The sequence below is a fragment of the Phascolarctos cinereus genome, unplaced genomic scaffold (genome assembly GCF_003287225.1).
Source record: "Phascolarctos cinereus isolate Bilbo 61053 unplaced genomic scaffold, phaCin_HiC Scaffold_9;HRSCAF=440, whole genome shotgun sequence".
NCBI lineage: Eukaryota > Metazoa > Chordata > Mammalia > Diprotodontia > Phascolarctidae > Phascolarctos > Phascolarctos cinereus.
The window spans coordinates 152624387-152637587 of NW_027556402.1; the positions used below are offsets into that span (position 1 = coordinate 152624387).

At 35.4% G+C, this 13201-nt stretch overlaps 1 protein-coding gene across 2 annotated transcripts in view; it reads left to right on the forward strand.

Annotated features, from left to right (window-relative positions):
• Positions 1 to 1354: 1354 nt before the first annotated feature.
• The window catches only part of YIPF7 (Yip1 domain family member 7), a 29614-nt gene continuing 17767 nt past the window's right edge, over positions 1355 to 13201 (forward strand). The window contains exons 1-4 of one of the 2 annotated variants that reach the window (XM_020990824.2): positions 1358 to 1435; positions 2578 to 2701; positions 2896 to 3012; positions 9739 to 9803. In XM_020990824.2, coding sequence (XP_020846483.1) covers positions 2646 to 2701; positions 2896 to 3012; positions 9739 to 9803 — 238 coding nt within the window. In that variant the 5' untranslated portion in view covers positions 1358 to 1435; positions 2578 to 2645. Of the gene's footprint in view, positions 1436 to 2577; positions 2702 to 2895; positions 3013 to 9738; positions 9804 to 13201 lie in introns of both variants that reach the window. The other variant, XM_078148325.1, reaches the window with a different exon arrangement.

Here is a 13201-nt window from a genome sequence, read left to right on the forward strand (position 1 = left end):
AATATTTCATAGCTTATGGTACACCTGAGGCTTAGATTAATGTCCCATTATTATATGCCATTTTCTGTCAAGGCAATTCAGCAATTCATTTAATCAGACTTGTTGCTCATGAAGGACAAAGTTGGATGACTACAAAATCACTCCAAGATGCTTGGGCAGATGATGATTGGAAATATTTAGTTTTACTAAGGCGCACTAAAGACTCTGGGATAGTGATAGCCACTGTGAGTTTTGGGGTTCAGGAAGAAGCAATTGCAGAAGAAAAAACTGCTATTGGCCCAGGATACTTTCTTTGCCCTTACACAGACAAAATCTCCTAGAAAGAAGATATATGCTGGGAAGGTTTGTTTGGCTTCACCATAGAAGTTGGAAAGTTTCCTAGGTTACCATTCCAGTAACTTGGGGAAGTGACTGGCACACAGGGATAAACCTGTGATTTCATTAGTGAACTTCTGGGGTAAGAAACTTTGATCAATGAAGCTCGAAACCTTCTCTGCACCAGATAGTCTTAGAGGAGTGGCCTGGAGCACTGAGGGATTACATGTCTCGCCCAGGGTCACATGGAAGTATGTGAAGAAGTGGAACTTGTCCCAGGTCCTCTTGGCTTTGAGGCCAACTCTATATTCACTCTGCTATGCTACCTCTCATACATAGAGAATGATAACTATTAAGCACCTACCATGTGTCATTATCTCATAGTATGTACCTAACAAGTGCTTGTTGATTTATTGGTAAAATGCTGACAAGATGGGCACATAAATCCTCAGTTCCACCAAAATATTGTCCAAATTAGACAAAGACCTAGTTTGAGTTGAGAAAAGCATGAAAAGCACAGAAGTCCTTGTCCCATGATGAAATTTTCCTTCTTTTAGGGTAGAGCTAAAAAATTAACCATATAAATGGTGTTTTATGTTTATTTATTTTTTCTTTTTGCTTTATAACATGCTTTCAAAATTACATTTGAAAACTTCAGGAAGCTCTAGGTCTCATTATTCTAGCTATACTGAAAACTTTCAACATCTGTTGCTTTTCACCTTGTATTCTTAAAAAATTCTGAACAACCTGAGCTCACTCACTGAACAATTTGAATAATCTTATGCAGGTTCAAATGAATAGAAGTTAAGGCTCACTTTATGATATTGTTTACACCCAAAGAATTGAATCAGTTTCAGAATTTCATAGAAATAGGCATGAAAATAATTGGCTTTTGTGACTCACCTTTTTCAAAGGAATACTTGTGCACTATGCAGTGTTGTTACATCCTGGTCATGTTGCTAGCTGGCTTCTTTCCTTCTTTTTTTGGCATGGACTGGTCAAGTGACAAAATTAGAAAGTTATAAATACTCCTGGATCCTCTCCCCACCCAGCAGAACTTTTTTGTTCCTCAGGTTGGTTATATCTGTTGGAAAACTTTTCGACCCCAAGTAATACAAAGGTAGGTGCTTGATAATGTAATAAGTAGATATAAACATGAATAACATCTATATTAGTAACTACAATTTGTAAGAGTTTGCATATTTTAAAAAAACTTCTTGACTTTAGTGAAATCAATTCCTATGCTTCATAGGAAGGCACTTCGGTGCCTTTGAAAGCTAATGTTATTAAATTTTAAGTTCCCTGAACCATAAACTGTTAAAAGATTTATCACTCTGTTGGTCCTAATTTTTAGTTTACATAATTCATAAATACTTTTATACACATTACTAATAAAAAATCTTGATTTGCTAAAATTAACACACATAAATCTGCTTCACCTAATTTTGAAAAATCTTTTTTTTTTCCCCTTAGCTAAACCAAGTTGATATATAGGACGATTGTTACTTTGAATGTTGCTGATTAATGAACAAGTTGATTTTCAATATTGAGGCAGTTTCTGGGATATAATTTGAAATTTGTTAAATGCAGTGCTATGTGGAAGACTGTAATTACATGAATTACTCAGTGATTTCTAAAATGATCATATCTTGTTTAAAAGAAAAAAAATCAGGTTTTTAAAAGAAACCAATTTTTTTAAAAAAATTATAGATATTAATGTGGTTTGTTCCAAATTGTAATTAGTTGAGTTCTCCTCATGGCCTAGGAGAGTAGAAGTACTATACTGCAGCATGCTGATGGAAAAACAAACAAACGAACAAACCACATTCCTTTCCTCTTCCATTTTAGATTCTGACCTAAGATTATCCCATTTTCAGGCAGAATGTCACATACAATCCCAGAGCTTCAGTAGGCAGTGCAGTTTCACACCTTACTTCCCAGAGGATTTGGGGAAATCGACATTTGGAAGGAATCTAGGGGGATGCAATGTGCAAATAGAAGAATTGTTAATGTGGTCTACGGGGCTGGCTTAATGTGGAGGTGGGGTAGGTACCTACCCACATATAGGATATGATGTCTAGAGTTTAAAGCCCCATTATCAAAAAATAAGTAACCTGTCTCCTTGCTAATTTGCTGATATTTCTTTATCAACAATTAAACAAACAAAATTCCACAGAGACGTAATTTAAAAAATAAATATCCTCTGCAAGAGATAATAAATTTCACATTAAGGTATAAGTGACTAATATTTTCTTGGAGCAGATTTTGATAAGATGGAGAGAACATGACACTGGGAAGCTGGGATAGGTAAGAAGGCCAAAGACGGGGAAATGGAATCTGGGAACCTGAACTACATACTTTCCTTCTTTTACAAGATTGGCATCTTGTAAGTGACATTCAAATGTACCTTTCTAATACCTCTTTCAAAATGTTAAACTTTTCTCTAAAGACTTACTTATCAACAGTAAGCTAGCTAGTTGTGCCACCTAAAATTCTTCCCCACCTCAAACCAAGACCAAGTTTTCTTCATTCTTACTTTTCACCATTAGTAAAATCTTTTTTTTTTTTTGTAATTTTCAGAATGTCAACTATGGGAGAATTTGACTCAGACTTTTACCAGTCTAATTATATTATTGATAATCAAGAACAAGGTTATGGTGGTGCTGATGTTTATGGAAATCCATATGAACTCAGAGAGTAAGTACACTATATATGTATCAGTGGAATTCCCTTTCACTAACGAGTTCACATTTTGATATTATAAAGGTATTAACTTTGATCAAAACATGAGGACCGATCTTAGTCTCTAGAGCTGGCAGAGACTTTATTGATCATCTGATCTGGGAGTTCTTAAGCTGAGCTCTGTTAATTTTTTTTAAATTAATAATTACATATTAATACAATTGGTTTCCTTTGTAACCCTCTGTATCTTATTGTATGCATTTAAAATATTATGCTGAGAAATTATCAGTTTTCCAAATGTGTTTATGAAATAGAAAAGGTTGGGGGCAGCTAGGTGCTGCAGTGGATAGAGTACCGGCCCTGGATTCAGGAGGACCTGAGTTCAAATCTGGCCTCAGACACATAACACTTACTAGCTGTGTGACCCTGGGCAAGTCACTTAACCCCATTGCCTAGTTAAAAAAAAAAAGAAAGAAGAAAAGAAATAGAAAAGGTTAAGGATCTCATTTTAAAGACATTGAAACAGAAGCCCAGAGTGACTTGCTCTGAAGTAGCAGAGTCAGGATGCAAACTCAGGGCCTTGGACTCCAGTTTTCTGTTATGCCATGCTCCTTCTAGGCCTGGTTTCTCTGAGTATTTTCATGTAGGAAGAGACAGTATTTCCTTACTTTGCATAAGTACAAGGTCTCAAAGTAAATATACCCTTTGGTCTCAGGGCCCCTTAAAACCCTCAAAAATTATTGAGGACCACAAAGCACTTTTGTTTACATGGGTTAGCTCTATTAATATTTACTATATTAGAAATTAAAACTGACAAATTTTAAAATATTAAATTTGACATAATAATACACTAATTAGGTATTAGTATAGTGTATTTTTTATGAAAAATAACTTTTCCAAACAAAAAAAATTAATGGGAAGTGTGATATTGTTTTATACAATTTCATAAATTTCTTTTATGTATGAATTAATGGAAGACAGCTGAATTCTCATTCTGCTTCTGCATTCAATCTGTGTGATGCATTATTTTGGTTGAACTATGAAGAAAATCTGGCCTCACAAAGATATGTAATTGGAAAAGGAAGGAGTATTTTAATAGGCAAATACTAGTATTACTATGGAAATAGTTTTGGCCTCATAGATCCTCTGAAAGTAGGGGACCTCCAGAGGTACAAAGACCATACTTTCAGAACTACTATACTACTAGCATATCAGGGGACTATAGAGAAATTGTTTTCAATAGCAGCTCTTTAGCGACTCTTCTTAAACATACCATGTGGTCTATAGGTATACCCCATTTAAATGTAAACAGCTGGCTTCCCTTCATATTATTTCATTTGAGAACTGAGCATTGGAGAATCAGGCACTGGGGTATTAGGCATCTCGGAAGAAGGAGGTTTTGTTTTGCTTTGTTTTATTTTCCCTGTTCGTCCATACCCAGGAAAGCATTTATCAAAAACTGCCTCAGAAATATAGGATATGTAGGATACTATAACTTCAAACTGGCCTTAATTAAAAGAAAAATTAGATGCATAATAATAATAACAAACTGACATTTATGTAGTATTTAAAGTTTGCAGATCATTTTTCAAACATTTCTCATTTAAACTATACAGCACCTCTGCTTTTTGGTCATCTTAATAATTGCAAAAAAACCTCAAAACAAATATAAAGTTAATAAGAAGTAGCATGATAATATCTGTTCCAGAGGATAAAGAGGTACAAAGAACTTGAAACAAACTTCCTCTTTAAATCTACATAATCTTTCCTCCTTTGTAAACTCTATATAAAAATAGGAATGGGAAAAGTGGTGAAAAATATGGAAAACATAAATAAGAAAAGTCAGTGCTTTGTAGACTATACTGAAGCCTGACATTTACATATCATAGGATGCTATCATCAAGAAGAGAGTTTGGGACATGAAAATCACCAACTGATATCTCAAAAATGAAATTGTTTATATTTTTATTTATAAAAATCATTGCTTACGGATGTGGGAGTTGTTTCAGAATCAGTTGTTTTTGTAGAGCCACATCACAAACTTGGAACACAGAACATCACTTGCAAAAATACAAATGAGAAGATATGAGATGCTACTGAGGCAACTGTAACCTGACCTGTTTAAACAAATTATTAAGAGGCCAATAAATAGGAAGTGCATAAAAATCCTCAATGAAGAGAGACTGACAATTTCTGAAGGAATTTTAATTTATAAATTAGTCACCAAAATGAGGAGACAAAAAGAAACTAGAAGCAACCTCAGCTAACAAGTGCTAAATCTTTTTGCCAATATCTGAAGAGAAATATGTTGTTCAAGGTGAACATGGGTTTAGAATGAATACCCTCTTGTAAAGTGTAATGAAAGACGGTGGTAGAAAATTGTAAGTGGCATCAACTCATTAAAAAAGCAAGAAGCAGAGGAGGTGAAAACAAGCTTGTATAAATCTTGATCAGAAACTAACAGAAATGAGAGTATTTAAATATGAAACTGGACAGAGAATAAGGAATGGAAACAAAAAGGAAAACACCAGTAAAGATTTCTATAAGAAACTCTCTTTTTCAATCTAATATCATTGATATGATGCACAAGGGAGTAGACATGACACTAAAAGAAAATGTCTTTCAAGTACATAGAGAGGAAATTTGGGATGGAGATATCACAATTTGAAGCCCCTGGAGGGGTGTCAATTCTTAAGCTAGTGAAAGGAAGGAAGATAGCAAATATATATAGAAAAAACCAGGCATTTTCATCTCTATAAAATCCTTAAAATGCACACAAACCAAAGATATCCTTGATGAAGGGATGAAAAGGGAACAGGTAAACTTGCATAAATGACAGCCTACACTAGAGAAGATCTTTACAGTCACACAATTGAAAGGTGCAGAAATTATATGATCCAACTATGTTTATTTTTTGTAAAAAATATTATTTAATATTCAAGTATTATTTTTAATCAAACTAGGTAGCAGGTTCTGCAATTAAGTCAAATTTCCCCTTTTCTTTCTATAAACAAAGTTAAACTTTGTTTTTTTTTCTTTTCTTTGTTCTCTTGTGATGGGTGAATAATCCTTTTAAATTCCAACTGAAGTAGCTTGATAAATGATACTTTTCCTATTCTTCACTTATAAATTTCTCTCTATCAATGAAGCTTTGGAGTATGATGCCAATCTCTGTGGATGAATTGAATTTGACATTTCTCCCTGGAGGTGTCTGGTGAAGTGTAGCAATTTTCAGTCTGTCTTTTGACAGACTACTTCTGGGAAATTTTCTTGAGTAGTTAACTGAAAAATGATCCCCAGAATACCTCTTTCTTTGAATTTTTCAGGTATTCTTATGACTCAGATCATCTATCTGGCTCCTTTCTTCTGGTTCTATAATCTTGCAACGTTTTTAAGCCTTTTGCTAACTGTTGTCCTTTGATCCTGTTCTGTGGTATGTTCTGCCCCTTCTGAAAACTCGTCTTCCAGTCAGAGAATTTTATTTCCACTGATTCAGTTCCTTTCTCTTTCTTCAGACATTCCACTACTTTTTCTATACCGATGTCTTTTTTTCTTTCACACCGATTTCTCTTGTTCCATTTTTTTCGAAAGACCTTATTACAGATGCTAGCTACTTCTTTACTGACACCAAAGCCTCAATAATTTTCTTTAAAAGGTTTATAATTTAATTTGGTATATCTTGTGCTACATCTTTGTTTCTTGGATCATTAATCCATAATATTTATTTGTTGTTTTTGAAGGTTTTTCCCCCCTCCAACTGTGTCTTTACTTCCTGGTCTTTTCCTTATCAGAATCTAGCCTATTTTAATGTTTTATAGTTGTTCCTCTGCCCTTTCCTCTCTCTATTTTTATTTGTTTTATTTGGGATCAGGTTTTTTTTTTCTTTTATGACCTCTCAACTCTGCCACCTGGTCAAAATTCTGGGTATATACTTAAATAGGAAAAACTTTGTAGAAGACCATAGTAATCACTGCTTCTTTTTAGCAGCAAGAAATACTCTGACCTAAAAAAATCTTTTACATAAATAGATATATAGGTAGATATAGATATACTTAATAATATGTTGAGGAAATTTACATTACAGATCTGGGTTTATTGTTGTAGTAAAATATATAAATGGGCTACCCATCAATTTTTCTTTTCACTTTTAGGAGCTCACTGACTGTCATGTAGTACGTCCCAGAGTGAGGACTTGATTAGATCCAGACATTAAAGGATTTTTCCACTCTTCTTGTATCTTTTACCTACAAGACATGTTTACCTCTAGAATCTCCAGACTTCAGAGGAACCGAAATCCTCCAAAGGCTGGTGTAGGAACTTTACTCTCTCTCATTATTTCCTTGGATTTATCATTTGCCTTCCTTCTAAGTCTTTGTTCTGACCATTCCTAAAGAATTTTCATTTTTAATAAAAAACAAAAATCTGAATAAAAAAAATAGACTCACTAGAGAATTTTCTAATAGAGATTCATACTCCTAGTTATGATAATGAACACAGGAAACTAAAATATAAATAGAAGTTATTGAGGTATCAAGATGGCTAAAAAGCTATTTGTTTTACTTATATAAATTACAGAAAAAAATTATCTTTCAGATTTGCTATGTGGCTTTCAGCAAACGACCTAACCTCTTTCTAACTTAGTTTCCTCACATAAAAGAATAATATTTTCCACTTACTTGCTAGTGGATTGCTGAATAAGTATTTTTTTCATTTGAATATATGCTTTGAACTATTTTGGTTACATATTATATAATACATACAAGCTTTATTCCATTATGTAGAGGTAGCATCATGTGATGGATAGTCAGGAAGATATGAGTTCCAGTATTTCCTCTGGCACACACTAGCTATGTGGGGCTCCTTGGCTCCTTGGGACCCTCAGCAATTTGCTAAAATCCTAAACTACAGAGGAGGTGCAGACTGGACATTTGTGGGAGAAATTTCCACAATAGGAGTTCCCCATATCAAGGAAATCACAGGTATGGATTCTACTTGTTTGAAAAAAAAAAAAGGAAATGTAAGAAAGTACAGATTTAAGTGCAACTTGTGTGTAGAGAATCATTCATTTGCAGACCGATACTTAAGAAACTAGAGGAATCAAAAGACTAAGAAATTTTTGATCACGAGTGAAATGAGTTGTCTAGGTATTAGGACTCCTTGAGATTAGGGACCATGAATTATACTTTCTTTTTCTTGGTAAAGCTTCCCCACCCAGCTTCTAGCACAGTACAATTCATTTAATATATGTTTGGTAAAGGGAGGTAAAAAAAAATATTCATTAAGTGCTTACTTTGTTGCAAGCATTGTGCTAAATGCTTCTGGTCAACCAATGATCAAATATATATGAAGTGCCTATTATGAGTAGGGTACCATATGTAGTGCTTTGGGGGCTGCAAAGAAGTATGATATGCCACTCTTATTGTTTTGAATGAATACATTTCTCATTTTTACATAAGAGAATTTTGCTCTGTCAGGCATTAATGAATAAAGAATCTAAGAGAAGTTTTCATGTTGAGCCTTGTGTATTTAACGGGCATTTACTGAGTATCTACCAGGTACAAGGCATTCTACTGGTCACTGAAAAGAATAACACCATAAGGGTTAAAAGGCAATTTCTTCAGCACTTCTATGGGTGATTGATTGAGGGGGATTTGGCACCTAAATTCAAGTATTTGAGAATACATATCAGCTCATATATCTTTTAGCTAAACTGTAAGTTTTAATTTTGATTAGATGTGATAATTTGTATTATCACACACACACACACACACACACACACACACACACACACACACACACACACATACACACACACTAGCTCTCCCCAGACAAAAGCAATTTACCAAAATACTCAAACTTCACTCTTGGCCCTCTTCCCTTCTCCCCACCTCCATCTCTGATGATTTTTTCCCTCCTCCCCCCAATCTTTTCATAAGATTGTTGGTTTTTCATTTCCATTCTTCACATAAGATATGGATAAAGCCACAAATGGGATGAGAACAGATCTCATTTGGGCAAAGCGAATCTTCATGCTTACAAATGGAAACATCTTTGAAAACATGCTATTGACATCTTTCTAGCCTTGCTATTCCAAGGTGACTCTGCCAACAGTCATTGCCATATCTGGGCTGTGGCTGAAAAGACGCTTTGCAGTCTATGTGCAGTGGTTCTTTGTGAAGTGAGTGGCATAATTTTGAAACTGAATTTTGATTTTTGAGAGACACTGAAGCATAGTGGATAGAGCTCTGGCCTTGGAGCCTGGAAGATCTGGGTTCAGGTCTAACTTCTGACCCATATTGTCTGTGTGAACTGGGTAAGTTACTGAGCCTCTCAATGCTCTAGGCAGTGCTCTAAGCCTATAAGCAGCAGAGTGGTTGATAACCTGCATGTCTGGAGGGAGTTTTTTCACATTGGAGTTCCTTATATCTATGAAATCACAGATTTAGCTCCTATTTCTATTTTTATTGATAGGGACAGTGCTGCTATTTGTAAGGCCTGTTATCATCAGCAACTTGGCTTTTTCAAATTCACAGTCTTATGAAAACCTTTACTTAAAAAGAGCTAGCCCATTCAGAACTGAAGGTAAACTGACATTTGTGTAGTTAGTACCTATAAGAACCAAATAACATCCAAAATAACTAGATGAATCTGGAAAAGAAAAAAATAAAAGCAGATTCCTTTCTTTGTTTTATCACTGTACTGATCTCACAGATGGTTTAATGGCAATATTTTTCATTCCAGGCAGCATTCAACAGAACTGCCCCACCCTTCAGCTTTGGTGCCTCCAGAGATGATTGCATCTTCAGGTTACGCCAGACAATTTTTTCAGCCTACATATAATTCGGATTATTATTCAGAGACGGCTTATGCAAACGGTTTTGATGAAGAGCCACCTTTACTAGAAGATAAGTTAAGCAAATGTTATTAATATGTTTGCATTTTAGAGAACAAATGAAATAATCACCATTTAATAAGTGCCATCAGTATGCTGCTGTCCTGAGCTTTATATGTGATTCTTCTATGGAGAAGGGCCTACAAATTTTATTGAAATCAGCAGCAACTAGATGAATGTCTTCATGGGGAATGTGAATGGCACATATTCAGATGATGATTCTAAGTGATAGTTATTCATTTGACTCAGAAAAAAAATAAACTGTTGTTAATCACTTCTCTTTTTTCAACAGCTCAACTCCTGTATAAATAATTGAACACATCAATCAATCTGTCAGTTAGCATTTATTAAGCAACTACCTTAAGTTAACTACTATGTGCTGTTATGGAACATGTATGCACAGAAAGGCAGTATTTTAAAGTTGAAAAAAAAGTCTCCCAGCTAATATAGTATTTCAGAACAATCTATTTTGCCAACTAGGGTTACATAGACTCTGAGAATCTTAGGTAGAAGGGACTTTAGAAGTTACTAGTCCAATTACCTAGCTGAAGCATGACTCCTCTGTGATACTTCATGCCCAGCTTTGTGTGAGTGTGAATGTATGTGTTTTCGTGCTATATTGTAGGGAAGAGGTTTCCTGTTATTTTGCTGCCATGGAGATATTTTCCTTGTCCCCCCTTCCCACCCCTTTTCAGAGATCTAATGGGGACTTTTATGTCAGCTACATGGCTGGTAGGGGAGAACAATGAGATTTTGGGTCTTAAGGGAAGTATATTCATGGAAAAATCTGGAGCAAAATCAGGAGACCTCTAAGTTCTCACGGTTTCCTTGGGCTTTTCACCTAGTGGGGATGGCAGAACCTGGGCATATTTTCAACACCAAAGAAATATGAAAAACATCAAATCTGTGGAAAAGGGAGAGATGCTATTCGTTTAACACAATTCAATTAATGGAATTAGACTTTTCCCATGTCAGTGGTTTCTGATGTCAAGAGGAACAGAAAAAAAAACAATCCAACAATTTGACAGAGAGAGAGAGAGAGAGAGAGAGAGAGAGAGAGAGAGAGAGAGAGGGAGAACGAGATACAGAAAACATTTTGCTTCATTGTGGTCATAACCTCTTTTCTTCTCACTTAGCTCATCTGGTCTTTAATGAAGAAACTTCATAGGTTAATCCATCTTTGCTTGACCCTTAAGAAGCAAGAAGGGTATCTGTACCTTTAAGACCTCTTCAATACCTACTTTTAAGTTATAGAGTGGGAGGTGAGGTGGATGAGTAACAGGGAGTAGGATTGTGGCTGTGGGTTCTTGGCAGATGGCTTAGTGTGGGATAGCAGAAGAAGGAGACAGAGACTAAGATTCCAGGCATGGTTTCAAATAGCAACATGTTTTTATATCTACCTCCCCTTATCTCCACCCCCCCATACTCATCACCTGTCTCCTTCCTCCCTTATCTGTAAGACTTCCATACTCAAAATTATGTTTAACACGTTACAACCCTTCTCAAACTAGATCTTGGAAACACCACTGACTTAGAGTTGGTAAGGATCTCTGAGGTCATCTAGTCCAACCCATACCTGAAAAGGTACCTATTCTTCAACATCCCTAACAAATGCTCATCTATGCTTTATTTGAAAACCTCAAGTAATGAGGAAACTGCTACCTCTTAGGGCAGCATTCTCCACTTTTGGTTAGGTTAATCATTAGGAAGCATTTCTTATGTTTAGCTTAGCATAGTGCTTGGCACATAATAGGCTTCTGTTGTCATAGTCAAGGCATCTTGGAAGTGCTCTTAAATTACTCTTTAAAAGCATTTGTTTTCATGAGGCAGCTAGCTGGTACAGTGAATAAAGTGCTAGGCTTGATGTCAGGAATACCTAAATTAAAATTCCGCTTCAGGCACTTAATAGCTAGGTGACCTTGGGCAAGTCACTTTATCTTTGTCTGTTTCAGTCTCCTAAATTGTAAAATGAGAATAACATTAGCGCTTACCTCTTGGGGTTGAAGATACAGTGTGAATATTTGTAAAGAGCTTAGCACAGTGCCTAGCACATAGTAGGCACTATATAAATGTTAGCTATCATTATTGTTATTATCACTACCTTCCGCATCGCATATAATGAGCTTGTAGATTACAATCTCCCAGATGTCTTTCAGATGAATTCCTTGTTCTTGTGAAGTGATGCTTCCTCCATCTCATATTTATGAAGGTGATTTTTTTTAAACTCAAGTGTGAGACATTTATCTTTATTAAATTTTATCTTAGTAGATTGGACCCAATCTTCTAGATCTGTCAAGATCCTTTTGGATCCAGAAGCAGGTCATCTGTGCCTTTATCCAAGGCACTGTTGCCAGTGCCAACAACACAAGACCAGCCACTGAGCCATCTCTACTGGAGGCCTCCTCCTAGATTGACATCTAACCTATAATGACTATTCTTTGGGTTAATCCATTCAATTTTTTTTTTGTCATCTAGCCTATATCTCCTCACATTTTCCACAAGGCTAGCAAGAGAGACTAATTCAAGAATTCTCCAGCCAAGGCAGAGTACAGAGTTACTGTCTTATCCCTAATCCTGAACAAAGGCTATTAGTACAGCTTCAGACTGTATTACCAGCTTTGACTGCACTCATTTTGAAATTGCATCTTACTTGAACTCCTAAGCCTTTTATTACAATAACTAGTCTAGCCATGTCTTCTCCATCCTACAAACAGCAGAATTTGTACCATTGCATTTTTGGACTCCTTTGGGATTTTACATTCACTCCTATTAAATTTCCATACATCTAAGGATTTTAAGGGAATGCAAAATCCATATGTATGCTGCATCATCAAAGAAAGGATTAATGAATGCCCATTAGTTTAAACATTAAGTATAAGCATTCAATGTATTTGGTGATTAGATTTTAGAGGGGGAAGGAAGAATTGACAAAACATATATGACATGTGTATATATTTATAATGTCTCCACTGATCTAAGCCTATTATTGTCCATAAAACCCAATTTCCTAACTATGTTGGATGACTTTACTTTCCCACGACATTTAGAATGTCTTCTTAAAATTAGTCCTAATCTCCACTAGCATTAAAATCATCAATATTACCCTGACTTAATTTTTCTTACTGCTTTCTTAACCAGTTCCCTCAAAGTCATAACCCATTTTGATCAATCAGATCAAATATGAAAAAGAAATTATCCTATTCCTTTTCTGCCCATGCCAGTTAAGAGGGAATCATGGTCCCTTCCCCTGCATCCATTGAACCATTTTATGTGACCCTTGTCCACAGTCAATTCTTCTGAGCTCCTCACTAG